Source organism: Chrysemys picta, chromosome 5, assembly GCF_011386835.1.
Source record: "Chrysemys picta bellii isolate R12L10 chromosome 5, ASM1138683v2, whole genome shotgun sequence".
Lineage (NCBI taxonomy): Eukaryota > Metazoa > Chordata > Testudines > Emydidae > Chrysemys > Chrysemys picta.
Genome location: NC_088795.1, coordinates 140,318,590 through 140,345,094, shown reverse-complemented (window position 1 = coordinate 140,345,094; position 26,505 = coordinate 140,318,590). Strand labels below are relative to the sequence as shown.

Genomic DNA, 26,505 nt, shown 5'->3' with positions numbered 1-26,505 from the left:
GATGATGAAAAATTGGAAGGGTTCAGAAAAAACTCACAAGAATGATTTGAGATCTGAAAATCATGCCTTCCAGTGAGAGGCTGAAGAAACTTAATCTATTTAGTTTATGAAAGAGAAGGTTAAAAGGTAACTTGATCAAAGGCTGTACAGATGTGTATGTGGAAGAGATTTCTGACAGTAGGTGGCTCTTTAATCTAGCAGAATGAGATCCAATGGCTGGACGTGGAAGGGAAACAAATTCAGACTAGAAATAAGGCATACATTTTAAACATGGATGGTCATTTGGAATTTGGGATGTGGTGGGGTTCTCCATCACTTGCAGCCATTCAGTCAAGACTCAGTATCTTTCAATAAGATCTCCCATAGCCCAAACAGAAATTGTGGTCTTGATGCAGGAATTGCAGGGTGAGGTTCTCTGGCCTCTGTTATGCAGGAGGTCCGACTGGATGATTATGATTGTTTCTTGTGGCCTTAAAATGTATGAATCCAAAAGAGAGATCCTTCAGCAGCATGGTACCTGTTACCACCCTTCGGGGTCCTTGGCATTGGGTGGTCTAGGCAGCGGGAGACAACTACACCACCACTGAATGTCTCCCATCCAATTGACTAAGGCCAGTGCTTATAACACGTGAGAACTAATGAGATTAGTCTGTGGTAGCATGGCTGCATGCTCTGAGGGAGCTAAGGACACACAATGTATGAAATGATGATTGCCACTGTATTGCTCTTTCTGCTCAACGTCTTTTCTGGTTTGTTTCCTTTCCCCTGTGACCGTAGGAGCACTTCTGGAGCTTGGACAAGACGGACAATAAGGTCCCACCCCAGCTTATCCTCCAGATCTGGGACAATGACAAATTCTCTTTTGATGACTACTTGGGTAAGTTGGGACATGTCTTTAGTTCAAAGAACTGATTTCTCGAGTTGCTGTCAATTCTGAAAAATATATAAAAAAAAATTCAAGTTGACCTGAAAAGTAATTTTTAGAACATTTTTGGCAAATAGAAAAGTAAACAAAAATCCTTTTGAGTAGAACAAAATGTTTTGTTTGACTCGACACTAAACATTCCGCGTCAATTTAGTATGTTTTTTTTTAACTTTAAAAAAACCAAATGAAATTTCTGTACAAGTCATTTTGAAGTGAAAAATTGAAACATTTTTTTCAGAAGTTTTTTTGTTTTCAATATGAACCACTCTGTGAAGCCATCAGACATTTGAGAAATGTTTTGGTGTCTCAGAATCTGCGTTTTTCGCTGATAAAAAGTTTCAGGCAATGAATGTCACACCCCTCTAATGCCCAGTACTGAAACAGAGAGAGCAAGCAAGATGTGGACATAGAGATCAAATCACTATAGAATCCTCTGGATTACAGGAAAGTCTAGTGGGTCAGTGACAGCATAGTTCAGATCCCTGTATCACAGCAGGACTGATGCTAGACCGATGCTAGATCTTCGGACTCCACCTTCAGTGCGCTAGGTCCTCCGCTGGTATAAATTATTGGTGGTTCCAATGATTTCTGTAGAGCTGCTGTGATTTACATGAGCTGCGTTTCTATCCCAGTGCCTCCATTAATGCCGATTTCACAAACCTTGGTACCTGCCCCATCATCTTCAATATCCTTCAGAGTTTAAACATTTTTTCCTAGGATTCCACCTTGATGCAGCTTTCTATAAGCCCAGAGAGTCTTGTTCTGTCTTCAATAATGAGTGAGAATTGGCTTCAAACCTCTTTCTAACACCCTTTTTATATCCTCTATTTGTAGTCACTTTTCATGTTTCCTCTCCGCCTTTTCTCCTCCAGAACAAACATGGCCGGCTTTTCAGCCCATGCCAAGGTAGATAGACTGAATTCCATGCAGTTTGCTACACATGGGTCTTTCAGACAAGACTTTAAAACACCAAGGTCCGGTCTGTTCTGCATGGACATTAAAGATCCTGGGGCATTTTGTGTAAGAATGCAGGAGCTTGGCTTCCTCAGACAAAATTCCCCCCTTTCTGTTTTGCGCAGTTTGCTGAGCGTTCTACCCCAGAAGTGGCTGCACTGGATGTAGATAGTTTGTGAAGTGCTTGAGGCTGTTTCAGGTGCCACAGAAATGTCAGGAGTTCCATCTTCTGATCTCTTCAGAGCATTTTAATTTCTAAACCTTTCTGAGCTCTCTTCTCCAAACTCTCTCTGATTTCACTGCTCTGCATTGAAATGTGCTGCCCCAAACCTAGCCTCCCTCTTCAGCTCCGGCCTGCTTCGTGTTGCACTGAGTTTTCTGGCCATTCTTTTGATTTCTGAATACAACGTGTGCGGGTGACGATCAGTGTGGCCCGCTCTCCCGAATGTATGGAGTGAGGTGATTTTGGCCCCCTGCTGCAGAATCTCTGTCCCATCAGTTCTCCCGCAACATCAGTTCACTCCCCCCAGCTCCCACATCAGTTCTTCACATCACGATGCCTCCCCCATCACTTCTCCTTCCCCCCCAGCAGTCCAGAACCCCCTTGCCCCCAGAGGGAGGCAGCCCATCTCAGAGGGGGTTTTCCTGCAGGCAGGTCTGAAATTCAGGAGAGGGTCTTGGTGTCCGTGTATTTATCAGTCTGGCTGGAGGTCCATGTTTCTGTCTCCCTGCGTGTGTGCCGGAGTGGGCAGGTGGGTTTATCTGCATGTCCACATGGCCCATTGTTGTCCAGGGTACAAACAGGTGGTTGCCTCTGCACCGCAGAATTGTTGAGTGGCTGTTTATTGGTGCCTGACTCAGGGTTGGAGGAGGGATGTTTTCTAGTTTGCCTAAAGTGGGGGGGACACACAATGCACCCTGTAGGTCTGATGCAGCCCCCAGCTTTCTGTGCTGAAGCCACTGTTGTTAACACAGAGGGGCAGCCGGGGGGACTCCGCATCTAACGTGCAGTGCTCCCCCTGGAACAAGGCAGTATCCAGGGTCTGTCTTTACTAACGAGTTAACGCGGGGTCTTGGGTGTTCCCCTCGCCCCTTCCCATCCACACCCCCAACCCGCTGACCCTGGTGAAGTGCTGCTTTTCACTCAGCCAGCTGGCCCAGCTGGGCACATGGGTCACAGCCTGTGTTTCACTTTGCAGTGTGGACCCAGGCTACATCACGCCAGTGCTGATAGTCCTTCAGCGCCTTCCCACCATTCCCCCTGCGTGCCCACAAACACAGCCCAGGGTTCTCACAGTTCACTGGGAAAGACTTAGAGTGGTTGAGGTCACTGCAGCACAAAGCACTATGGGATACGCCTCTGAAGTCCTAGTGGACCCCATGAGGGAGCGCAGCACCAGTGAGGACATGGTCATTCGGGGAGGGCTTTGCAATGGGGCTGCACATGCAATCTACTCCACTGAATGCAAATTCAGTGGTCCCCATGCAAGCGGCCTGGTGCCAATGCGACCCTCTCTCTGGGCACCTGTCAAGGAAAGCACCGATAAGTCCCAGCTCCCACTCTGCCCTGCATTGTCTGCACAGGGTTAATGCAGGAGCGGCCGGAGGCGCTGCCTGGGGAATAGGCCATTCTCCTGCTAGGTTTTCTCCTCTGAGGGATCAGGCTCCCTCAATTTCTACTGATGAAATCCCCAGGTGCCTTCCTTCACAGGGAGCTCAGTGCTCAGCTGACCCAAGCCCTGGAGGTGGCGGGGGACGGATCCCGAGGTGGTGTCAATGGGGGAAGTGCCACTGACACCAGCTGAGCAGTGTCCATTTGCCCCTGCTCTGGACTGGGCCCCACACACCCGTTTCTGTCCCCCAAAGGGAACTGCATGGCACCTCAGCACCAGCCCTTCCCATCCCTGACCTGCAGGGACCTCACGACGGTGACCAGGTGTCCGGTTTTCGACCGGAACGCCCAGTTGAAAAGGGACTCTGGAGGCTCCGATCAGCACCGCCGACCGGGCCGTTAAAAGTCTGGTCGGCCGTGCTGCGGAGCTAAGGCAGGCTAGTCCCTACCTGTCCTGGCTACATGCTGCGCCCCAGAAGTGGCCAGCAGGTCCGGCTCTTATGCATGGGGGACGTGACGCCCCACATGCTGTCCCCGCCCAGAGCACCGGCTCCACACTCCCATTGGCCAGGAACGGCGGCCCCCCCAACGAGGAGCTGGACAGTCTGGCTGCTTCCAGGGCGCAGCGCAGAGTCAGGACAGGCAGGCAGCCTGCCTTAGCCCTGCTGCGCCTCTGACCGGGAGCCGTCTGAGGTAAGCCCATGTCCCAACCCCGCACCCCAACCCCCTGTCCCAGCTCTGAGTCCCCCAAACCCAGAGCCCCCTCCTGCACCCCAAACCCCTCATCTCCAGCCCCACCCCCAGCCAGAGCCCTCACCCCCTCCCGCATCCTGCCCCAGCCCAGTGAAAGTGAGTGAGGGTGGGGGACAGCGAGACACCAAGGGAGGGGGAATGTAGTGAGTGGGGGGCAGGGCCTCAGGGAAGGGGCAGGGCAGGGGGGCATGGCCTCAGGGAAGGGGCAGGGCTAGGGTGTTCGGTTTTGTGCGATTAGAAAGTTGGCAACCCTAGACCTCACCCTTACAGGGGAGAGGGGGAGTCCAGTGCGGCCAGGGCTGGAAGCCAGGTTGGCGAAGCCAGAACCTCCAATCCCCACATGCATTTCAGATCCCTTTCTGATTGGCTGCCTTTCCCATTGCCCCACCTCCCAGGCAGAGCAGCCAATCAGAACTGCTGCTGGAAGCAGGCAGAGCTCTCTCCCCTGCTCGTAGGAGCCCACGCTGCTTTCACAGGAGGGGAGGGGAGCAGAGACCCCAGCAGCTCAGGGCGGCTCTGCCACTTGTCCCCCTGACCCCTGTGAGCAGTGGGGACTGGATGGTACAACCCCTGACCCTCTCCCTCCCTCTCCCCCTGCAACACCTGGCCTGGGAGGGGGAGGGAAGGGGCTCTGCAGCCCCCAGGGCTTGGAATGCGGGAGGGCGAAAAACTGGGAGCTGCAGGAGAAGCCGGGCTCCAGCTGGGGAGCAGAACTGGTTGCTGAGCTTGGGACGGACAGTGTGGGGGTGAAAGCTCCTGCAAGTGGGGCCCAAAATCCCATGCTGGGGGCGGGGGCTGTTAAAAATCGTATTCTCGATGTGTTGTCGCTCTGAATACTGCAAATGGCTGTTGAAGGGGGCATGCAGAGTTGCCGTGTGCTTGGGGGTTGGGGGTGAGGTGGGCTTGCCTGGCAGGGGAGGTGCGTGCTGGGTTTTTTGCATTTCAAAGGTGGTAACCCTCGGCCAGAGATGGGGATCGAGAGCAGTGAGGAGAGAGATTATATCTTTGAGGGCCATCAGTATGCACGACACCACCCCAGGGACATAGAGGATCTCAGGAACCTCTTGCTAGGGGCTTAGTCTAACCCAGCCACGGTTCGGGGGACACATAGTACAGTGGCTTAAGGTCCAGCTTTGCACATCCCCCCGAGGCGAATGACCCAGCCCTTCTGTGAGAGCCTCTCTGCAGACTGCAGCAGGCGGCACAGCAGTGGGTCACGGGGGAGAGTCACCAGTGACTGATCGGAACGGCAGCCAAGGACATGCCAAGGGACGACTGGAAATCTCATTTACTCTTCCTGTTTGCAGGGTAGTTGTAGCCGTTTCGGGGGCACAGGGTACTAGAGAGACAAGGTGAGTGTGTGATATCTTTTATTGGCCCCACTTTTAGTGAGAGGGAGAGAAGTGGGGCCAATAAAAGCTGTCACCTCCTCCACCTTGTCTCTAATTTACTCTGCCTGGGCATCTATGCTGTGTTCGTCACCATTGGCTCTGAGCACTCAGAAAGCGAGTGCCAAGTGACGCTTGGCCCCACTTTCAAACATGGCTACCTGAATCAAGCACCCGGATACCACTGGGTGTGTTGTGAACGAGACACGAGAAGTCATTCTTCCGCTCTACTCTACGCTGGTTAGGCCTCAACTGGAGTATTGTGTCCGGTTCTGGGCACCGCATTTTAAAAAAGATGTGGAGAAATTGGAGAGGGTCCAGAGAAGAGCAACAAGAATGATTAAAGGTCTAGAGAACATGACCTATGAAGGAAGGCTGAAAGAATTGGGTTTGTTTAGTTTGGAAAAGAGAAGACTGAGAGGGGACATGATAGCAGTTTTCAGGTATTTAAAAGGGTGTCATAAGGAGGAGGGAGAGAACTTGTTCACCTTAGCCTCTAAGGATAGAACAAGAAGCAATGGGCTTAAACTGCAGCAAGGGAGGTTTAGGTTGGACGTTAGGAAAAAGTTCCTAACTGTCAGGGTGGTTAAACACTGGAATAAATTGCCTAGGGAGGTTGTGGAATCTCCGTCTCTGGAGATATTTAAGAGTAGGTTAGATAAATGTCTATCAGGGATGGTCTAGACAGTATTTGGTCCTGCCATGATGGCAGGGGACTGGACTCGATGACCTCTTGAGGTCCCTTCCAGTCCTAGAGTCTATGAATCTATGAATAAATGCTGGCTGAGGCAAAGGAGGTGCCTGGATCAACATTTATCTGTCTAAATCCCTCTTTGAATCAGCATGTAGGTGTCTGAGACGCATTTTGCTGTCTAACTTTAGATGCCACACTTCTCTCCCAGGCTAGTATGGCGTTGGGCAATCAGACCTAGGTGATGTTCCTCTTGCAGTTCTTAATGGTTGGGTCAGGGGACCTCTAGCCTGTCCCGGACCCCAATCTCCCCCCAGATCCTGTGAAATGTGATCTATGCGTTAGCAAGATCCAGGGGTGAGATTTCCTAAGTGACTTAGAAGGAGACAAATCCCCTACTCCTAAGTCACTTAGGTGCATTTGAAGCTCCCAGCCCCCACCAGGCTAGCTGGGACCATAGAACAGTAAGATTTAGAAGATGGCTAGTTCAGGCAACATAGGGAGAAAACAAGATCTTCACAACTAGTGAATTTTTGACAAAACAGTTTGGGGCGGGAAGTGAGGAGGCAAATTGTATCCAATTGAAATTGCAGAGGTGGAAGGGGTGGGGCAGGCAGAATGTAAATGCCCAACGGGGTTGCAAGCAGGACATCTGGGCTAACACACCGCCCCCTGAAAATACTGCTGTGGGATCTTTATTGTCCACAAATGGTCAGGACCAACACGTTACCTCTCTTCTGTGCCTCCAGCAGTACATCGGCCCCACCACCACACGAGAGCAGTTAATTCTGGGATTTCCTTGGGTGGTTCCTTACCTGGACGCTGTACTAACCTCCCTGTAGAAAACCTCTGCTTAACTTGAGAGACTGGACAATGTGAAAGCCGCATTGCAAGCTGCTGCACGTTGGCAAAGCGAGAACCAAAACTGGGAGGCCCTTTTGTCAGGCTTCTAACAGAGCGCTGTAAGCAATGAATTATACATCACGGAATAGATGCACATATAAATGAGGTAGCTGATTATGTCTGTTGAGTGATAGTAACTGGTACATCTCATCCGTAGAACTCAAAGCACTTTACAAAGGGAGATATCATTCTTCCCATAGTCCCTAGTTCTTTGTGCTCCTGCTGGAAGCCTTCCAATCTCTCTGAGCTCAGGCAAGCCAGCGCGGCTTGCAGCATGCCCTGAAGGTCCACGAGAGGATTATTTCAGACCAAGAGGGAGTGACTTCCAAAGCTCAGGGTATGTGAATGCTGCAGCATAAGCCCGGGCTCAAGTCTTACGCCCCCTGCGTCTACACTGCACTGGTGCTCACCCAGGGCTTGGACCCAGGGTCCCAGGGCCCTGCATGGCTGGAAGTCCAAGTGCGAGTTAAGTCGGGACCCAGGGTCCAAGGCCTATTGCAGTGTAGATGCAGCCCTGCTTGACTCGGGTCCCAGGAGAGAGCCAGAAGTATCCCACAATTCCACGGGACAACTTCCTATCCCAACAGTCTGCAATCCACGCTATTGAAAACGGAAGTTACCCCCGCTTTGCAAACGGCAGCAGCTCAGGCCAGCGTTAACCCATTCTCTTCTGATCACCGATCTCCCAGCGCACTATCAGAGAGCTGCCTGGGTTTGCAACGGCGAGGGAAGCCATCAAGCCTTTTGCAAAGCGAGCTGCTTCCTGGTAACGTGCAGGGCGGGCAGGAAAGTTTTCCCACAGTGCACCATGGCACTAGGGCTACAGCAGTCACATTTCGGCTGGGGAGGTGCTAGGGACTCTGGGATATGGTGATTTTGATTTAGGCCTGAGCACTGCAGTGTGGACGCCAGAGCGCTAGGTTCGAGCACGGATTAGAAAGGTCTTAACATAGTGTTAAAATACAATGTGGATGTTCAGGCCCGGGAATCCACTCAAGCCCCACTGCCCCTGGGATTACATTGCAGTGTAGCCAGACCCTGAGACTGTTGCTGGCTGCCCCTTGCTCTTATACAGACTGGATGCTGCCAGCTGCCTCCCTCTCTCACAGGGCCGGCTCTGGGCACCAGCAAAACAAGCTGGTGCTTGGGGCGGCACATTTTTAGGGGCGGCATTCTGGCGTGGGCCATGCCGCCCCTAAAAATGTGCCCCGGCCGCCCTAACTCACCTCCGCTGCTGCCGCTCGCGCGCCGCTGCTCACCCTCCCTCCCAGGCTCTCAAACCCGGGAGGGAGGAGGAGATCCCGAGCGGCCGCGGCGTGCGAAACAGCTGATTCGCGCGCCGCTGCTCCCCCTCCCTCCCAGGTTTGAGAGCCTGGGAGGGAGGGGGAGACCCCGAGTGGCCGGCGCACGCGCTGGTTCTCCCTCTCCCTCCCTCCCTCCTAGGCTTGAGAGCCTGGGAGGGAGGGGGAGACCCCGAGTGGCCGGCGCACGCGCTGCTTCTCCCTCTCCCTCCCTCCCTCCTAGGCTTGAGAGCCTGGGGGGAGGAGGCAGGGCTGGGGATTTGGGGAAGGGGCGGAGTTGAGGCGGGGCCAAGGGTGGGGTAAGAAAAAAAGCGGGGGGGCGGCCAAAATTGTTTTTGCTTGGGGCGGCAAAAATCCTAGAGCCGGCCCTGCTCTCTCATACAAGCCAGATGCCCCCTGACTGCCACAGTGGCACTAGGGCACAGGGACAGCCAAGGTCTTAAATAAGTTGGTCCTTAGTCACTCCGCACGCTGGGCGCTAAGTTCTTTAGAAAAGCTGCCGGATGGTATCACAATGGGAGCTGAGCTCATTGGAAAATCCAGTCCTGATTTCGGTGCCCGTTATGCCACGTGTTAACGTTTTTGGCTGGGGCCATGGGGTCAGGGAACCCCCAGCCTGTCCCGAACCCCAATCTCCCTCCAGATCCTGGGGAATGTGATTCATGCTCAACCTGTAAATGCTAGCGTTGCTCCTTGCAGGTTCTGTTCAGATGGACCTCAACCGGATGCCAGCACCCGCCAAGACGGCTGAGAAATGCTCCTTAAACCTCCTGGATGAGACCTTGTCCTCTGACCGATTTGTGTCGCTCTTTGAGCAGAAAGCTGTCAAGGGCTGGTGGCCCTGTGTTGTGGAGGCAGAAGAGAAGAAGACCATAGCAGTAAGTCCCTTTGGCTCACTTGGCATCATCTGTGCTTTTATCTCCGTTGTACAGGTGGGGAACTGAGGCTCAGAGAGACTAAGTGACTTGCCCAAGGTCACAAAGGAAATCTGTGGCAAAGCAGGGAATTGCCCTATGGTCTAGACTAGTGCCCTAAACCCTGGTCCATCCTTCCTCTCCTAAGGGTTTTCCAGCTTTTGTCACAGCACTGGACAAATCATTCAGAACAAATCATTTGTTGTCGTGAACGTTGCCCTGTTTTGTATTCTCCAATTTCTCATGATCATTCATCTGTGCACCCTAAGAGCCTCAGTCGTCGACCAGGGCCCCATTGCGCTAGGCACGGTAGAAACGGAGCAAAATGATGGTCCCTGAATGAGAGGTTGATAGCTGGAAAACTGAATTGTTCTGACTGGTCGTTGAGGTCACGTGGTCTGTTCCCGGCCTGGAATAGCACGTAGAACCCAGTGAACGCGCTTGATTACATATTGAAAAGTCACTTTTTGCAAATATTCTCCATTAGTGGCTCAATATTCGTGGTTTCCTCAGACACTGCAGCCTGGCCACTCATTTGCTAGCCCTTTCACGGAAGAATAGACGGAAGGGATATGTATGTTCTTGGCTTAAGAAAATATGGGTGAATCTAACTCAGCCTCCTCCCACAGAGTTCTAATTTGAAACAGAGGAACACAACAATTGCCAGACTGGATCAGACCCACGGTCCATTTAGTCCAGCGACCTGTGGCCAGGACCCGAATCCAGCAGTAGCAGATGTGCGATAATCACCCTGATCCCTAAGAGTTAGCCATTGGCTGAAGCCCTGAAGCAATTTTCCTTTCCCAAGTCAGTGGTTCGCTCCACAAAGCCAGTTACTCTATTTCCTGTCTCTTTTCCCATGCAGGGTAAGTTGGAAATGACCTTGGAGATTGTGACCGAGCAGGAGCAGGAAGAAAGGCCGGCAGGGACGGGCCGCGATGAGCCAAACATGAACCCGAAGCTGGAAGACCCCAAGTAAGAGCTGGTTGATTCTAAACCAACCATAGGGACCCGGGACACGTTAGAAGCAAGTTGGAAAGACAGGCCCCATGGGCCAAGAGGTCACAATCTACAGAGGCCCAATCCAGCAAACACTTACAGTGGGGCATTAGAGCTCACTGCCATCGGTGTGTGTGTGCACTCAGATGGCACGTACTGCCCGCCTTACCCTGTAGTATCCAAGGTGGGCTCAGATGTCACGTACTGCCCGCCTGTACCCCGTGGTATCCAAGGTGGGCTCAGATGACATGTACTTCCTGCCTTTACTCCGTGGTATCCAAGGTGGGCTCAGATGGCACGTATTGCCCAGATGTACTCATGGTATCCCTGGGGGCTCAGATGGGATGTAGTGCCAGGATGTACCCATAGTATCCAAGGGGGTTCAGATGGGATGTAGTGCCAGGATGTACCCCGTGGTATCTAAGGGGGCTTAGATGGCACGTATTGCCCAGATGTACTCATGGTATCCAAGAGGGTTCAGATGGTACCATGGGTATATCTGGTCAGTACATATCTAGCGGGAGCTCAGCTGGCATGTTCTGCCTGGACGCACCCAGGATGTCGGTGGGGGGGGGGTTCAGCGGGCGTGTTCTGCGGGGCGTCTGGGGGTCCGACTGGGCGCAATCCCCCTTGGAGACACCTGTCGCGCTCAGCAGTCGCTAAAGGCTGAGGGGACCATCCCGTGCAGCCATCTCAGAGCTAACCCTGACGGTCCTGGTTGCAGGCGCCCGGAAACCTCCTTCCTGTGGTTCACCTCCCCCTACAAAACCATGAAGTACATCCTGTGGCGGCGCTTCAAGTGGGTCTTTCTCATCGCCGTCGTGGTCTTCATCCTGCTGCTCTTCATCGGGATTTTCATCTACGCCTTCCCGGTACGATGTCAGCAGGGGCTGGAGAAACACTGCCAGGCCCCCCAGACAGCTATTAGAACCAGCCCCCATGCCGTGGCTACGCTGGCATTTTACTTACCCATTTCCCACCACTGCCCTGCCGTCGGCACAACTCCCCCCATAGCCCTAGCGTGGGCATGCCCTTGTTATTTGAGCCACACCTCGTCATTTCAGAGCAGGGGTCCATGTCCTGGTAGCTATGCTGCGGGCACCTGGCCTGCTATACCCATATCTCCATTGCTAGCGCCAATGAGGCTGCCCCAGGGATAGGGATGGTGGGGGATTTCCAGGGTCTGTCTGTCTGGATTCTGCTGTGTGTCAAGTCAGATGCCTTTTTCTGTGCCTCGGTTTCCCCAATGTGTAGAATGGGGGTGGCGATTATACTAATCCCAGCCTCGCGGGGTAGGCGGTGAGGTTTCATTGATTTCCAACGTGCTTTGAGATCCTCACGTGGAAGGCCATCCAGGGATGGAAAGCGCTGTTGCTGCCTTGAAGAGAAAGGCAGCTCCCCCCCGCCCGCATTGAGCAGTAGTGAAAGTATGTTCAAGTGTAATTGGTTAAAGATGCAGGGTAGTTTACAGGGATCCAGGCAGCCCAATCTCTCATTATCAGGGCTTGGAAGGAGTGTTCTGCTGACATAATGTATGGAACGGAGGGGAAAGGATCCCACCTCATTAATCAGCACAGTGGCTTTTTCTGCCTTGCGTTCAGTTCCGTTTGCAAAACAAAATAAATAAATAACCAAACCTCCAGCCTTCCAGCTTGGCCTGGGGATGGGTTTCAAATCCTCCTGTTTTTAAAACACTGAAATAATTCATGCTGTGTTTTGGATCCCATTCCTCCCCTCCCCAGACTGATAGAAAAATGACCTACCTCTTTCTTTCCAGCACTTAACAAATTCTGTGCTGTGTATATCTATAAACCCCACCCCCCCACACACTCTTTTGGGGGAATTTATAACTTTATCCAAGAGAGAGGCTGCATTTGCAGATTGCTTCGTGTGCAGCCATAAAGCAAAGTGCTCAATGTCTCCTAAGCACTGTAATCTCCTTCAAACCATTTGAGATCACGCACAATAGATTGTTCTGGAGGACAAAGATATGATGGGATTACAGCTCTGGAGTTCCTGGCTCTCAACTCTAGACACGTCTCTTTACCTCCGGTTCCCCATCTTTACTAAAGGACAATAATACTTGCCTCGTCTGAGAAACGATCAGTTACTTGCTAAATATTATTTAAAAAGACATAATCATACAAGTGCGAAGCACCATGCCCTGCTAGACAGAATCAGAAATAGTCGGTTGTGTTTCATATGCCCTATACTGCAAGCAATTAATGAAGATTTTCCTTAGCTCAAGTAGCAGGGCCTGTTCTTTCTGAGCAGGAAGATCTCCCTTCTAGCCCTACTGTCTCCTTTAAGTTTCCAGTGGTTTAGGATTTGTTATGATATTATGGTACTAAAACTAAGTGGAGAGAAACAAAAATCCTTTAGCTCTAAATATTGATTTACATTCATTATTGCTTGTGTTTTTCTCTGACTGTTCATAGCAAATTGTTGTTGTATTTCATTTCACTTTGGACAGGCTTAGTCATCTTTCTTGAAAGCTAGACTGTTTCATGGAATGTTTCTGGTTTCATTTATTTGAAATGGCTTCCCCCAGATTTTTGGGTCACCGGGTTGTCTATCCCACTCAGAGATTTACTTCCTTTCCTGCTCTCTTAAATATCAACCTTTGGCATTAAAGCTAGAACAGTGGGGATGGCTTGTGTATTGGGGCTACCCCTAGGGTGATCAGATAGCAAGTGTGAAAAATCGGGACACTTTCTTTCAGAGGCGGGACATAGTTGCATATATAAGACAAAGCCCCTAATGCTGGGAAGGTCCTGATAACGTTGGGCCGTCTGGTCACTCTAGATACAGATCTTTGGCAAGAGTCACTGGTACATTAAAGGACAATCCATTATATTATTATTTGGATTACAGTAGCCCATAGAGGCTGCAGCCAACAACGGGGCCCAGTGTGCTAGGTGTGGCATATACAGACAGTAAGAGACACTCCCTGAATCATATGCTCTCAGGTTGGGAGTCATGAGCAGGTGTCCGTGGGTTATGACTGCCTTTCCTTCCTATATTGGTAACGGAAGGATGGGGGAGGGTGTTCCAGGGTAAATGGGAGGGGAAACTTGGGAAAGTCGCATTATGGAAAAGAGCCACTGATCTATACAGACAACGGGTGGGAGAAGAAGATACACGCTGAAAACGGAGACAGGGAGAGCTAAAGGCCCCAGAGCAGCAGAGAGTTTAAGGATTTTCATAGAATCATAGAAATGTCGGCCTGGAAGGGACCTTGGGAGGTCATCTAGTCCAGTTCCCTGGCGATGAGGCAGGATCAAATAAACCTAGACCATCCCTGATAGCTGTTTGTCCAACCTGTTCTTAAAAATCTCCAATGATGGGAATTCCACAACCTTGCTTAGAGGTAGAAAGTTTTCCCTAATATCTAATCTAAATCTCCCTTGTGGCAGATTAAGCCCATTACTTCTTGTCATGGACATGGAGAACAATTGATCACAGTTTTCTTTATAACTCCTTTGACATATTTGAAGACTATCAGGTCCCCCCTCAGTCTTCTTTTCTCAAGACTAAACTTGCCCATTTTTTTTAGCCTTTCCTCATAGATCAAGTTTTTGAAAACTTTAATCATTTCTGTTGCTCTTCTCTGGACTCTCTCCAGTTTGTCCACATCTTTCCTACACTGTGGCACTGTAAGGTAGTGTCCTCACAACCCCCAGTGCCCCCGTGTGTCAGGGGGTGATTCTGCAAGGGGCCCCTGTCTCTGGTGCCTCCTGCAGGCTGTCTGCCTCTCACCAGGTCTTCCATGGCTCAGCCGTCCAGCCAAGTCCCCAAAAGTTCAGTCCCCTTCCGGATTAACAAAAAGGTCCAATTTGAATGTTAACTAAATATCCCTACACAAAAGAGCTTTTGACCTGCTTATGGGTTATTCCTTGTCCTGTCCTTTGGGGTCAGTCTTCAGCCACACCCTAGGCTAAATATTCCTTCCGTTGGGCTCGTACGCCCCTTCCTCGGGGCTGTTAGGGGAACTCAGGCCTACCCTCTACTATGGGTTCCAGCTCCAGTTAGGGCTGCTTCTTCTGGTATGCTGCTGTTTCCCTGGCCTGCTTCCTAACTCCAAGCCCCCTTGTGCAGCTTCCCCACAGCTTGGGTTTAACACAACCTCCCTTTGGTTCGCAGGCTTCTGGCTTCTCCCTAGAGCATCCTAGCTTCTCTTTCCTCTGCTGAACCAACCGCTCTTCTGCCCCTCTTGGGCTGATCCTCTCCCTGTGGGTTTCTCTGCACAGGGAGGGACAATTGTGTAAGACTCAGGAGGTGATGATATAGTCTTCTTCACTGATGCTGCAGTCTCACGGTCTAGGCTGGGAATCCCTGACAACTCCCTCTAGGAGTACTGGGATGCTGAAAAACTGATATCCCCATTCTGTGCAAGGAGTTTGTTGCTATGGTGGAGCTGGGATTGTGGTCTATGTCGTCCACAGTAGTGAACAGACCACCACAAATCTTTAGAAGACAGACAACATTTCTCATCCTCGTAGTGTTGGCATGCGCTGTTTGCCATGCTGGGACAGATGGCCAACACTCTGTCTTAGGCGATGGACAATCCACGTTTAAAGACGGTAGCCGCTAACTCATTTTTTGGTGCCTGTACGTGAAAAGTCAAACCAATGTCGATTAGTAAAGATCTTTCTCAAGCTGTGTCGTGGTACTTCACGGCGATGGATATTGCTGTTCTACAGCAACAGGTGTGCCAACGTAAGTGTAGTTGGATGGATGGAAATTTGTTCTGAGTTTTGATGTTTGGACCATCCAATGTCATGGAGATCAGTGCCAATAGTGACTCAGGTGCAGATCTTGTTTGGCATCATGGGTCAAACGATCCAGTAAACTGTGTTTCATTTGAAACATGTTCCTTCAAATAATTTTTGCTGTTGTCAGAGTCTTCCTCACATGCTTTTCAGAGGGCGTGTCTGATATCCTTGTTGAAGGCAAGGAGCACAGCATGTCCTTTGTGTGCTTGGACACCTGGAATATGTGAGAGGATACAGGATTTTAGGTCAGTGCTGTGAATGCTCCCAGCCAGCCACCCACAGCTGTTCTAGTCTAGCGCTATAGTGCCATGGGAGGTCTGGTAGTTTAGAGACTGGAGTCACAGCTTCATTCAGTCTTGTCTCTTCAGTGCATGCTGTCAGTTCAGCAAAGGCAATCCCGTGCAACATCTTCTCTGTGCTGCTTTGCTCACTTTTCTTCTCCCTGACTTTGTTGTAGAGACACACCAAACATCTTGATGGATACTTTGCCTCCTGGACCCCTAAGCCCCATGCACTTAGTTTTGCAAGCAAGCGGTGTTCTTGCAGCTGAGATGCACACTTGTGGACTCGATTATCCATACTGAGGGTAGAAGTGTCTTCTGGGGGCATGTTCGTTTCTCAAATAAAGCACGCTTCTTTTGCTGGAGGTCCTTTGTGCTGGTCACTGAAACGTGTGTATTTCCTCGGCAGTTCGTCAGGGTGATTCCCCAGCTTTCTTGGTTCTTTTTTTCCCCCTCAGCCCTCCTACCGTGTGCTCATCACTAAACTTGGTTATTTAGTGTCACAGGATGTTATCCAAGGAGGAATTGTCTTTCCATCGATGGGCCTATGAGTACAGAGCTAGAGAGCCCTCCTTGCTTTGTACTATTCAGAACAGTGTTGTCAAAGGTCCCAGATCTTGAGGTGTGTGGAACCTACTTTCATCTCCTTACCTGGGGTGCATCTCCACCAGAGACTCTGTGGGACTTGACAGTGCCGGAGCTAAGGCTTACTGTGAATAGAACATAAGAATATAAGAACATAAGAGTGGCCATACAGCGTCAGACCAAAGGTCCATCTAGCCCAGTATCCTGTCTTCCGACACTGGCCAATGCCAGGTGCCCCAGAGGGAATGAACAGAACAGGTAATCATCAAGTGATCCATCCCCTGTCGCCCATTTCCAGCTTCTGGCAAACAGAGGCTAGGGACACCATCTCTGCCCAGCCTGGATAATAGCTATTGATGGACCTATCCTCCATGAGTTTATCTAGTTCCTTTTTGAACCCTGTTATAGTTTTGGCCTTCACAACATCCTTTGGCAAGGAGTTCCACAGACTGACTGCCCGTTGTGTGAAAAAATACTTCCTTTTGTTTGTTTTAAACCTGCTACATATTTATTTCATTTGGTTACCCCTAGTTCTTGTGTTATGGGAAGGAATATTTACTTTCTCCACACCAGTCATGATTTTATAGACCACTATCATATCCCCCCTTAGTCACCTCTTTTCCAAGCTGGAAAATCCCAGTCTTATTAATCTCTCCTCATAGGAAGCTGTTCCATACCCCTAATCATTTTTGTTGCCCTTTTCTGAATCTTTTCAAATTCCAATATATCTTTTTTGAGATGGGGTGACCACATCTGCATGCAGTATTCAAGATGTGGGCGTACCATGGATTTATATGGAGGCAACATAGTATTTTCTGTCTTATTATCCATCCCTCTCTTAATGATTTCCAACATTCTGTTTGCTTTTTTGACTGCCGCTGCACATTGAGTGAATGTTTTCAGAGAACTATCCACAATGACTCCAAGGTCTCTTTCTTGAGTGGTAACAGCTAATTTAGACCCCATCATTTTATATGTATAGTTGGGGTTATGTTTTCCAATGTGCATTACTTTGCATTTATCAACATTGAATTTCATCTGCCATTTTGTTGCCCAGTCACCCAGTTTTGTGAGATCCTTTTGTAGCTCTTTGCAGTCTGCCCGGGACTTAGCTATCTTGAGTAGTTTTGTATCATCTGCAAATTTTGCCACCTCACTGTTTACCCCTTTTTCCAGATCATAGAATCATAGAAGATTAGGGTTGGAAGAGACCTCAGGAGGTCATCTAGTCCAACCCCCTGCTCAAAGCAGGGCCAACCCCAACGAAATCATCCCAGCCAGGGCTTTGTCAAATCATCCCAGCCAGGGCCTTAAAAACCTCTAAGGATGAAGATTCCACCACCTCCCTAGGTAACCCATTCCAGTGCTTCACCACCCGTCTAGTGAAATAGTGTTTCCTAATATCCAACCTAGACCTCCCCCACTGCAACTTGAAACCATTGCTTCTTGTTCTGTCGTCTGCCATCACTGAGAACAGCCAAGCTCCATCCTCTTTGGAACCCCCCTTCAGGTAGTTGAAGGCTGCTATCAGATTCCCTCTCACTCTTCTCTTCTTCAGACTAAACAAGCCCAGTTCCCGCAGCCTCTCCTCGTAAGTCATGTGCCCCAGCCCCCTAATCATTTTCGTTGCCCTCCGCTGGAGTCTCTCCAATTTGTTCACATCCCTTCTGTAGTGGGGGGCCAAAACTGGATGTAGTACTCCAGGTGTGGCCTCACCAGTGTCGAATAGAGGGGAATAATCACTTCCCTCGATCTGCTGGCAATGCTTCTACTAATGCAGCCCAATATGCCTTTGGCCTTCTTGGCAACAAGGGCACACTGCTGACTCATATCCAGCTTCTCGTCCACTGTAATCCCCAGGTTCTTTTCTGCAGTACTGCCGCTTAGCCAGTCGGTCCCCAGCCTGTAGCGGGGCATGGGATTCTTTGTTCCTAAGTGCAGGACTCTGCACAGATCATTTATGAATATGTTGAATGTCCCTCCAGATCCCTGGGGGACACCACTATTTACCTCTCTCCATTCTGAAAACTGACTATTTATTCCTAGCCTTTGTTTCCTATCTTTTAACCAGTTACCAATCCATGAGAGGACCTTCCCTCTTCTCCCATGACAGCTTGAAGAGCCTTGAATTTCAGGCAGAAAGGAACCCGTCAAGAAACAGAAACAAACCAGCTGACTCATGACTTGGCTCCCATGGCCAATGTAATAAAGCCAGCTTCTCGCAGCCATTGTCATCAGACATTCCAAGAGCAAATGGCCAATCCATAGGTCTAAGCCATGGGTTTTCTACAGTAGTAATTTGCCCTGACATAGTTCCTGCCATCTGTGGCTCTCACAGTTTGATTCTGCACCCCCATTTAAGTCAAGGGGAGATTTACTGTTGATTTAATTGGGTGCATCCTCAGCTCATTGTAGAAATGTCAATGAATTTAGCTCCACAACTGAACTGTGAGCTTGGAGAGGTATTTTACCCATTGTACAGAGGAGAGAATTGAGAAGGCCCCAGATGAGCAGAGCACCTAAGGACTTAGGGGTGGATTTAAGCACATGTTTAGCCGATTCAGGGGCTAAGTGACTTTTCCAAAGTCACAAACCAAGTCTGTGATAGATCTGAGAATAGAACAAAGATCTCCTGAGGCCTAACCTCAAGACTTACTCACAAGAATGTCCTTCTTCCCACCGAGGCTTTCTGCAAACAGCAGAAACAATATTTTTTGGCAATATTTTAAAAAAGAAAACCCTATTTGCACTTCCATTCCATGCTGTTTTGTGAATCCATTGCTTTTTTTCATTATTTTTTTGCCATATATCACATTTTCCCACGGAAATGTACCAAAATCCCAGTTTTGTGGGCTTTGCTACAGAAACGTTGAACTTTAGCAGATGATTGGAAATTGACATTTTTCAATTGACGATGAAACCATTTCCACTCGAAAAACATCCTGGTTTTGAGCAGAAAACTGCAAGGTTTGGCGGGTTGTCTCTAAAATTTGTCAGGTTTTGCAAAATATTGAAAAGCTGATAGTCTGAGGTTCCTGAATATAGTGGAGTCTAGTCCACATAGCCGCATTACTTGACAGCCTGAACTAACTTTACTTATACAGTGGTTGCCACTTATAATCTTTCCCATTACCTCTGCACGTAAGGACTCTGATGGTGATGTTCCCTGGAAATTTCCTGTCCTTCTATATACCCTCTACCTAGTCTGCCATCGGGGGCAGCTTTAATCAGCAGGCAAAAGCATAATAAAATCCAGTGGCTGGAAGCTGAAGTTAGAAAAATTCCAAAGGGATTTAAGATGCTATTTTTAACAGCAAGTGTAATTAACTACTGGAAAAACTTACCAAGAGCTGTGGTAAATTCATCATCTCTTGAACTCTCTAAATTGAGATTGGATGTCTTTCTAAAAGATATGCTCTGGTTCCACCACCAGTTGTCAGGCTCAATACCACTCACTTGGGGCCTGATCCAGTGTGCACTGAAGTCAATGGAAAGACCCCCTTTGACCTAAATGGGCTTTCCATTTGAGCTTGACTTAATAAGGAAGGATATTGCCTTCCACTATGCGCGTCCCTGGATGAAATTCTCTAGCCTTTGTTAGGCAGAAGGTCAGATTAGAGGCTCATAACAGTCCCTTCTGGCCTTCTGAATCTATGAAATGTAGGGAATACCCCGGTAAAGTTATCTACCGGACAAAGTGCTTATTGTAAAGATTTTAGCGGCCACCAAAATACAAACATGTAACGCTTCTTCCAACTGGATTCTGCTCTGTTTTTCACACAGCTGTTTACTCCTCTTTCAAGCTCTGTTTGGGCTATGCAAGCACAGCCATTGCCATTCATTCTAATTACAGCTTGCTTTCTGCGCTGATTGATAATCCTAGTTGGCTTTCAGCACTTCGTTAATAGAAATTCATAGCTGGACAGGAAACCTGCTCCCCTCCAGAATGGAACCAGTCAAATCATAAAAATAATACTATTCTGGAGGGATCGACTCGGAAAGACAAATGGCGTGTAATTAATTAGAAAGTTCTATTCCACTGGAGGCTTTTCTAATGACTTTTGGTAAGCAGCCCCAGTTTTGCTCTCCTGATTTATGGCATTATTAGCGATGCTCAATCGGCAAACAGCCTCCTAATCCGCTAGGCGTTGTAATTTATCATGATGCCTTTGGTCAAACTTTGCTTGTGCTTTTCAAAAGAGCTTGGCGGTAACGTGCTTTTAGGTTTTGTTTTTTAAAAACAACAGAGTGACTCCTTGCAGAGCAGGAGTGTTAGAAGCAAGACACGAGAAGTAATTCTTCTGCTCTACACCATGCCAATAAGGCCTCACCTGGAGTATTGTGTCCAGTTCTGGGTGCCATATTTTAGGAAAGATGTGGACAATTCGGAGAAAGTCCACAGGAGAACAAGAAAAATGATGAAAGGTCTAGAATACATGACCTATGAGGGAAGATGGAAAAAATTGAGTTTGTTTAGTCTGGAGAAGAGAAGACTGAGGTGGACATGATAACAGTTTTCAAGTACATTAAAGGTTGTTACAAGGAGGAGTGATTTAGTTGGTGTTGGTCCTGCTTTGAGTAGGGGATTGGACTACACTAGATGACCTCCTGCGGTCTCTTCTAACCCTAATCTTCTATGCTTCTATGATTCTAGGAGGGAGAAAAATTGTTCTCCTTAACTTCTGAATGCAAGAACAAGAAGCAATGGGCTTAAATTGCAGCAAGGGAGGTTTAGGTTGGACATTAGAAAAAACATCCTAACTGTCAGGGTGGTTAAGCACCGGACAAAATTGCCTAGGGAGGTTGTGGAATCTCCATCATGGGAGATTTTTAAGAGCAGGTTAGACAAACACCTGTCAGGGATGGTCTAGATAGTACTTAGTCCTGCCTTGAGTGCAGGGGACTGGACTAGATGACCTCTCGAGGTCCCTTCCTGTCCTATGATTTTAAGATAGAACATCCTGTACTAATTACATTCAGTGTATTTGGAAGAAATTTCCAATTTGGCTGAGGGGCATGTGTGTGTGTGAATCAAAGCTAGTTTAAATATAGCTCTTTCCAAATGATATAAACATGCCTATTAACATATTTCTAGTAGGTCTTGATAATTTAACCGGCATGTTACTATCATCTCCTTTTTAAAGGGGGGCATTCTGCCTACAGTAGAGTGTGACATGCCCTGGCTTTATTATGTATAGTGCCTTCTGTGCAATCGGTATCCCAAGACACGTTGCAGTATACAGAATTGCAAGGGTTCGCAGAAGGTGGTTGAAATCACAGAAAACAGGGATGGGACGATGTCGTATGGCGGTGTGCATTGTGAGGAATGCCACGTTGCACCACGAGGCCAATAACAGAGGGGAAATGCACTAAGAGGAACACACAAGGAAGTGAGAGGGGGAAGCTTTCAGCGGAGGTCAGAGCAATACAGGGAGTCGGTTCTAGAGGGCAAGATCTGCAGAGAAGAAGGTTCTCGCATCCATTGCAATGAGACTGGACAAGAGCACAGGGAGGGAGCAGGTGCTAAGGGGCCAGTGGGAACAGGAAGAGAAAGAGCGATTGGAGCAAGTCAGTGGAGGGTTTAAAAACTCAGTTGCAGCAAGGAGGCTGGTGGTGGGGCTGTTTGAGGACGGGGCTGATGGGAGGAGACAGGCAGCAGCACCGTGCGCACACTTGCCTGGGAAGAGGTGCGACTTTGGATATCTTAAAAATAAGATAGAAGGAGAAAACAGAATTGGAGAGTTATTACGATGGTTTAGTGACTAATGAGTATAGACACCTCTGCTCTCTACTGGATGGAATCAGAACCACTTGTCTATGTATCATAGGCCCTGTACTGCTGCTAACCAGAGGCGAGTCCCTTTTAGCTCACATGTAATAGCCCTGTCTTTTAGCAAACTGAGGATGTGAGTTCTATACCGGTTTCTGCCATGAAGCCGGACTGTGCAGCAATGTAAAGGAAGAACATTTTAACATATATGTGCCATTATATTGTATCTGCTTTATGTCCATTCTTTCCCCCCCGTCATTTCCTTCCCTTCCTTAGAACTACGCTGCTATGAAACTGGTCAAACCTTTCAGCTGAACCGGCACTGGCGAGTGCCAGAGAGTCTAGTACATCCTGGGATACTGCACGGCACCGTTTGACATCAGTGACCACTCCTCGTCGGCCTGTGTTGCAGTACAGAGAAGGAAAAGAAACACATGCTCTCGGATGCTAGACTGTTGCCAAAAAGCAGCTATACGTTTGCGACCCTGAAGTATGCACCATAACGTTTCAGAAGCAGCGTGTAACCGATACCAGTTTGGAATAGTTGTTATTTTACCTTTTTTTATATGCTGCATTCTGTAAAGCTTGAATATCAATGCACCACTGAGAAAGGGCCTTGTTTGGTAGGGCGTGGTTAGGCTGCGAGGCTTTGCGGAGACAGTGTGGGTGACTGATCATGCAGTCCTTAGCGAAGGAAATGTGGGCTAGTGGTCCGCATCATGGCCTACAAGCCAAGTGCTCTTGCGTTCCAGTCACACCTTTCTCGGGGGCCTTGCATACGTCTCTCTGCCTTAGTTTTGCCCTCTGTGCAATGTAGATGAGTTAGCTGGTCTATAAAGCATATCGAAGATGAAAAGCACTGTGTAGCCTAGGGCGAGTTACAATACACCTATTGCTCCTGCTGAAGTCAGTGGGGGTGATCTTTGCCTACATAGGGACTGCAGGCGCAGACTGTGACGAGGAATAGAATTAGAATCTAGAGCAACCAAATGCAAGGCAGGATTTGATTGTAATTACTGGAGCAAACCTCCCTTGCCCTTCAGCGGGGGTTCTGCTTGCAGAAAGGCTACAAGGATTGCTTTCTATAGCGCACTTCATTTTCATACGCGTCCCCTAAACAGATACCTTCCTCATCACGGTGTGCAGACACGTTAAAGAGAAACAGAGTGAATTCACACTGAAGCCAGACAGTGCAATGTTAGTTTCCCCTTCCCTCCCCTCCCCCGAAGAAACACGTCACTCCAAATGCAATGTTAAATTAAATGATGGCAACACTAATGAAATATACAACCTTACAATCAGTTTAATGCCCCTCAACTTCTAAATCAGGATTTGGGGATAAAAGGCAATAATTTAAAACGTACTTACTATTTAACCTGTGGAACTCACTGCCACATGATATTATTGAGGGAAATAGCCTAATGCGTTTTTTTCTTTTCTCTCTCTCTCTTTTTTAAAGGATTGGAAGCCAAATTCTATGGTTCCTAATCAGTCCAAATTCCCATTGAAATAAGTGGCCATTGTGCCCGAGTAAGGATTGCAATATTTGGACTTGCATATTTCTCTGTATGAGAGCAGCATTTGCATTTCCTTTTGTTGCCCATCCTCATACTTCAGGGCAAAATATGATCACTAGCTGGGATCAGGAACTAATTTCTCCCCTGGTATAGCTAGGTGGATTAAAAGGGTTTTATATCTTTTTCTAAAGCGTCTAGCCTTGGCCACTCTTGGAGGCAGTATCCTAGACTAGATGGACCTGGTCTATTTAGGTTGTTGTTCTGTGTCCATTACCCTGGTAAGTGAGCACTTTCCAAAATAAGGAGTGAAAGGCAAAGACCAATGTCTCTTTCTGATAGGGTGACCAGACGGCAAGTGTGACAAATCGGGATGGGGGGGGGGGTAATAGGAGCCTATATAAGAAAAAGTTCCCAAAATCAGGACTGTCCCTATAAAATCGGGACATCTGGTCACTCTACTTTCTGATAAGGTTATTCCACTATTCCTATTGTCTGTGGGCTCAATCCTCACCCCACTGAAATAAATGGAAGCTTTCCCATTGACTCCACTGGGATGAGAGTTTGGTCCAGTCGGTCGGTTTCACTCAGTACCTGAACCCTCTATGTGTTATGCAAAGTGTGCAATGAAAGGTGACCCTGTGGTCCCCATCCAGCACGGTGCTTAAGCACGTGTTTAAATGGAAGCCCCGAAGAAGCACATGATTAAGTGCTTTGCTGGATCGAGAGGAGAAGAAACAAGCCCTAAATCCCTGATCCATTGTCATTAATCATTGTGATAGCACCAGAGCAGGCCAGTCCCTTTGCAATCACAAGGGACAGCAGCCCCTGCCCTGAAGAACACACACAGCTCTGAAAAGTAATCACCAAGCTGGCTCAGATCAAGGATCCATCTATCCCAATATCGCGTCTCCAACAGTGGCCAGCCCCAACTGCTTAGAAAAAGGTGCAAGAAACTCTGTCAAAGTCAACAAGGAGTCCAGTGGCACCTTCAAGACGAACAGACCACTGGACTCCTTGTTGTTTTTGTGGATACAGACTAACACGGCTACCCCTGATACTTGACATCTGTCAAAGTCAGTGATGGGATAGCCTGCTGATGGGGGAGTTTCTTCCAAACCATAAGAACGGCCAGACTGAGTCAGACTAAAGGTCCATCTAGCCCAGAATCCCGTCTTCCGACAGTGGCCAATTCCAGGTGCAGTTATATGGTTGCCATTCCGGTCCCCAAACAGCCCCCAGCCCCACTGACAGGCCTTTCAGGTCAGAAACTGCATCCATGTTTGTTTGTAGTCATCAGACGGCTGCGTTTTAGTCAAAGTTGGGTTAAACTAGAGTCCAGCCTTTCCCCATTAAGAAGATTGGGCTAAGAAAGAGAAGTGTATTGACAAACCCCTGTGTTATTTGCACCAGTATTTCATGTCCTTTTCACATCTGTGTTGGCTCCGTATGTTTTGCAAATGCACCTGTGCCTATGTGGGCGTCTCATTTATTCCTTCCTCCATACCCAGCCCGTGTCAACGTATTATGTTCTGTACCTTCTGCTGGCTGCCGGAGCTTCCGACTCTGCACTGATTGCAAAGAGGCACCATCAAAGCTGCAGTTGGGAATCAGGCAGAAAATCCCACCTCCCTTTTCTTCTTGCCTCGGCTTGCAGAGTCCATGAAATTCCTTATCCCAGCACATTGCTATCTAACCTCCAACCCTCTCAGAAAGAAAACCTCAGTGCCAGCAACCCAGCAAGGATAAACCGCCCTGCCATAACAAACCAATGTGTGCAGCCAGATGCTTATTAGCAACCCTAAACCAACAACCACTCTGTGCACCCAGCGCTGACAAGCAACCCTGCCATAGCAAACCCACATTTACAGCTCAGCTCTCACAAGCCGTCTTGCATTAAGAAACCACTGTGTTTTCCCCAGCACTTACGAGCAACCCTACCATAACAAACCAGGGTGGCTGTTCAGTGGCGGCGAAAGAACATTAATCAAGGGTACTGATTTCAGAGTCCCGGGCATCTAAATATACCATTACATGGAACAAAAACACTTGGATGGTATTGCTTTAATTTCATCCCCATATAAAGAACAGGAGTACTTGTGGCACCTTAGAGACTAACAAATGTATCCCCATATAATACTCTCCACTTTCCCTAGTTCAAACCATAGGGCCAGATTTTTCTCTCAGAAGAGTTTGCTGCTCCCACAGACTTAACTGGGCAAAACGGGGCCCTAAATCGTGAAAGAAGAAAGATCAAATGATCGTTAATTTCATGTCGCAGCACAAGGAAGCATGTGCACCTGTCTGTCCACCTATTGCACTTTGTATTTTTGCTGCATCCCGTCCCATCACCAAAACAGATGAGACTTTAAGAGTCATGCTGAGCGTCTCCTGGGTCACGCTGCTGTTCAATGCGGGTCGAAAGGGAGGGAGCCGGAATGTGTATGTATCACCTGTTATGCCTTAGAAGCGATATTGCAGATTTCACTGTGGTTACAAATGAAACGCTATGAAACCTTCTGGTTCCCGGTGTGTTTTATTGTCCGAAGTGCACAGCCTGAGTGGGGTTATTGGTCCTTCCCCCACCCTGCCCCCGACACGCACCCAAAATGCAGCTGATATTTGATGCCCCTTCTGTGCCCTCGTTGCTCACTTCGGGGAGGCTACGTGCAGGGCTGCTGACGCGTGTGAACTGCACAGAGACAGCGTGTGGAGAGGGAGAGGAGACCGAGACGGGGTTGGAGGCGGGAGTGGCGATTGTCTAGTACAACCCCTCTGAACGCACAGTTGCCAGCAGTGGCGGCGTGGCTGGGGAGGAGGCCGGGAGAGCAGATCTAGGACAACGTGACGTTGGAGAAGCTTGGCCTAGTTGATGCTCTGCAAAACCTGGCAGAGCCCAGGCTGGGGTGAGGAGTCAGGAGCTTTGTCACCAGGGGTAGAAGCCATTCAGGGCGGCCCCCGGAAATGGTTCACGTGGTACACACAACTACCGCTCGCTCTCTATGGGGCCCGGCGTCACTCGGGTTTGGCCCGGAAGCTCCGTGTCATGACAGAGGCCGCTGAGCCAAACTTCGGTGAGAAGCGACTGTTTGTTTGCGGGCCCAGGGCAAATGGCTCCTTTTACCTCCTTGGGCAGCCCG

At 48.9% G+C, this 26,505-nt stretch overlaps 1 protein-coding gene across 13 annotated transcripts in view; it reads left to right on the top strand.

Moving 5' to 3' along the window:
- Window positions 1-25,884, top strand: part of DYSF (dysferlin) — a 291,329-nt gene extending 265,445 nt beyond the window's left edge. For all 13 annotated transcript variants that reach the window (XM_065597358.1, XM_065597356.1, XM_065597357.1 and 10 more), the window contains 5 exons: window positions 778-877; window positions 9,227-9,405; window positions 10,307-10,416; window positions 11,165-11,312; window positions 22,128-25,884. In XM_065597358.1, coding sequence (XP_065453430.1) covers window positions 778-877; window positions 9,227-9,405; window positions 10,307-10,416; window positions 11,165-11,312; window positions 22,128-22,166 — 576 coding nt within the window. In that variant the 3' untranslated portion in view covers window positions 22,167-25,884. The remainder of the gene's footprint in view (window positions 1-777; window positions 878-9,226; window positions 9,406-10,306; window positions 10,417-11,164; window positions 11,313-22,127) is intronic.
- Window positions 25,885-26,505: the final 621 nt, after the last annotated feature.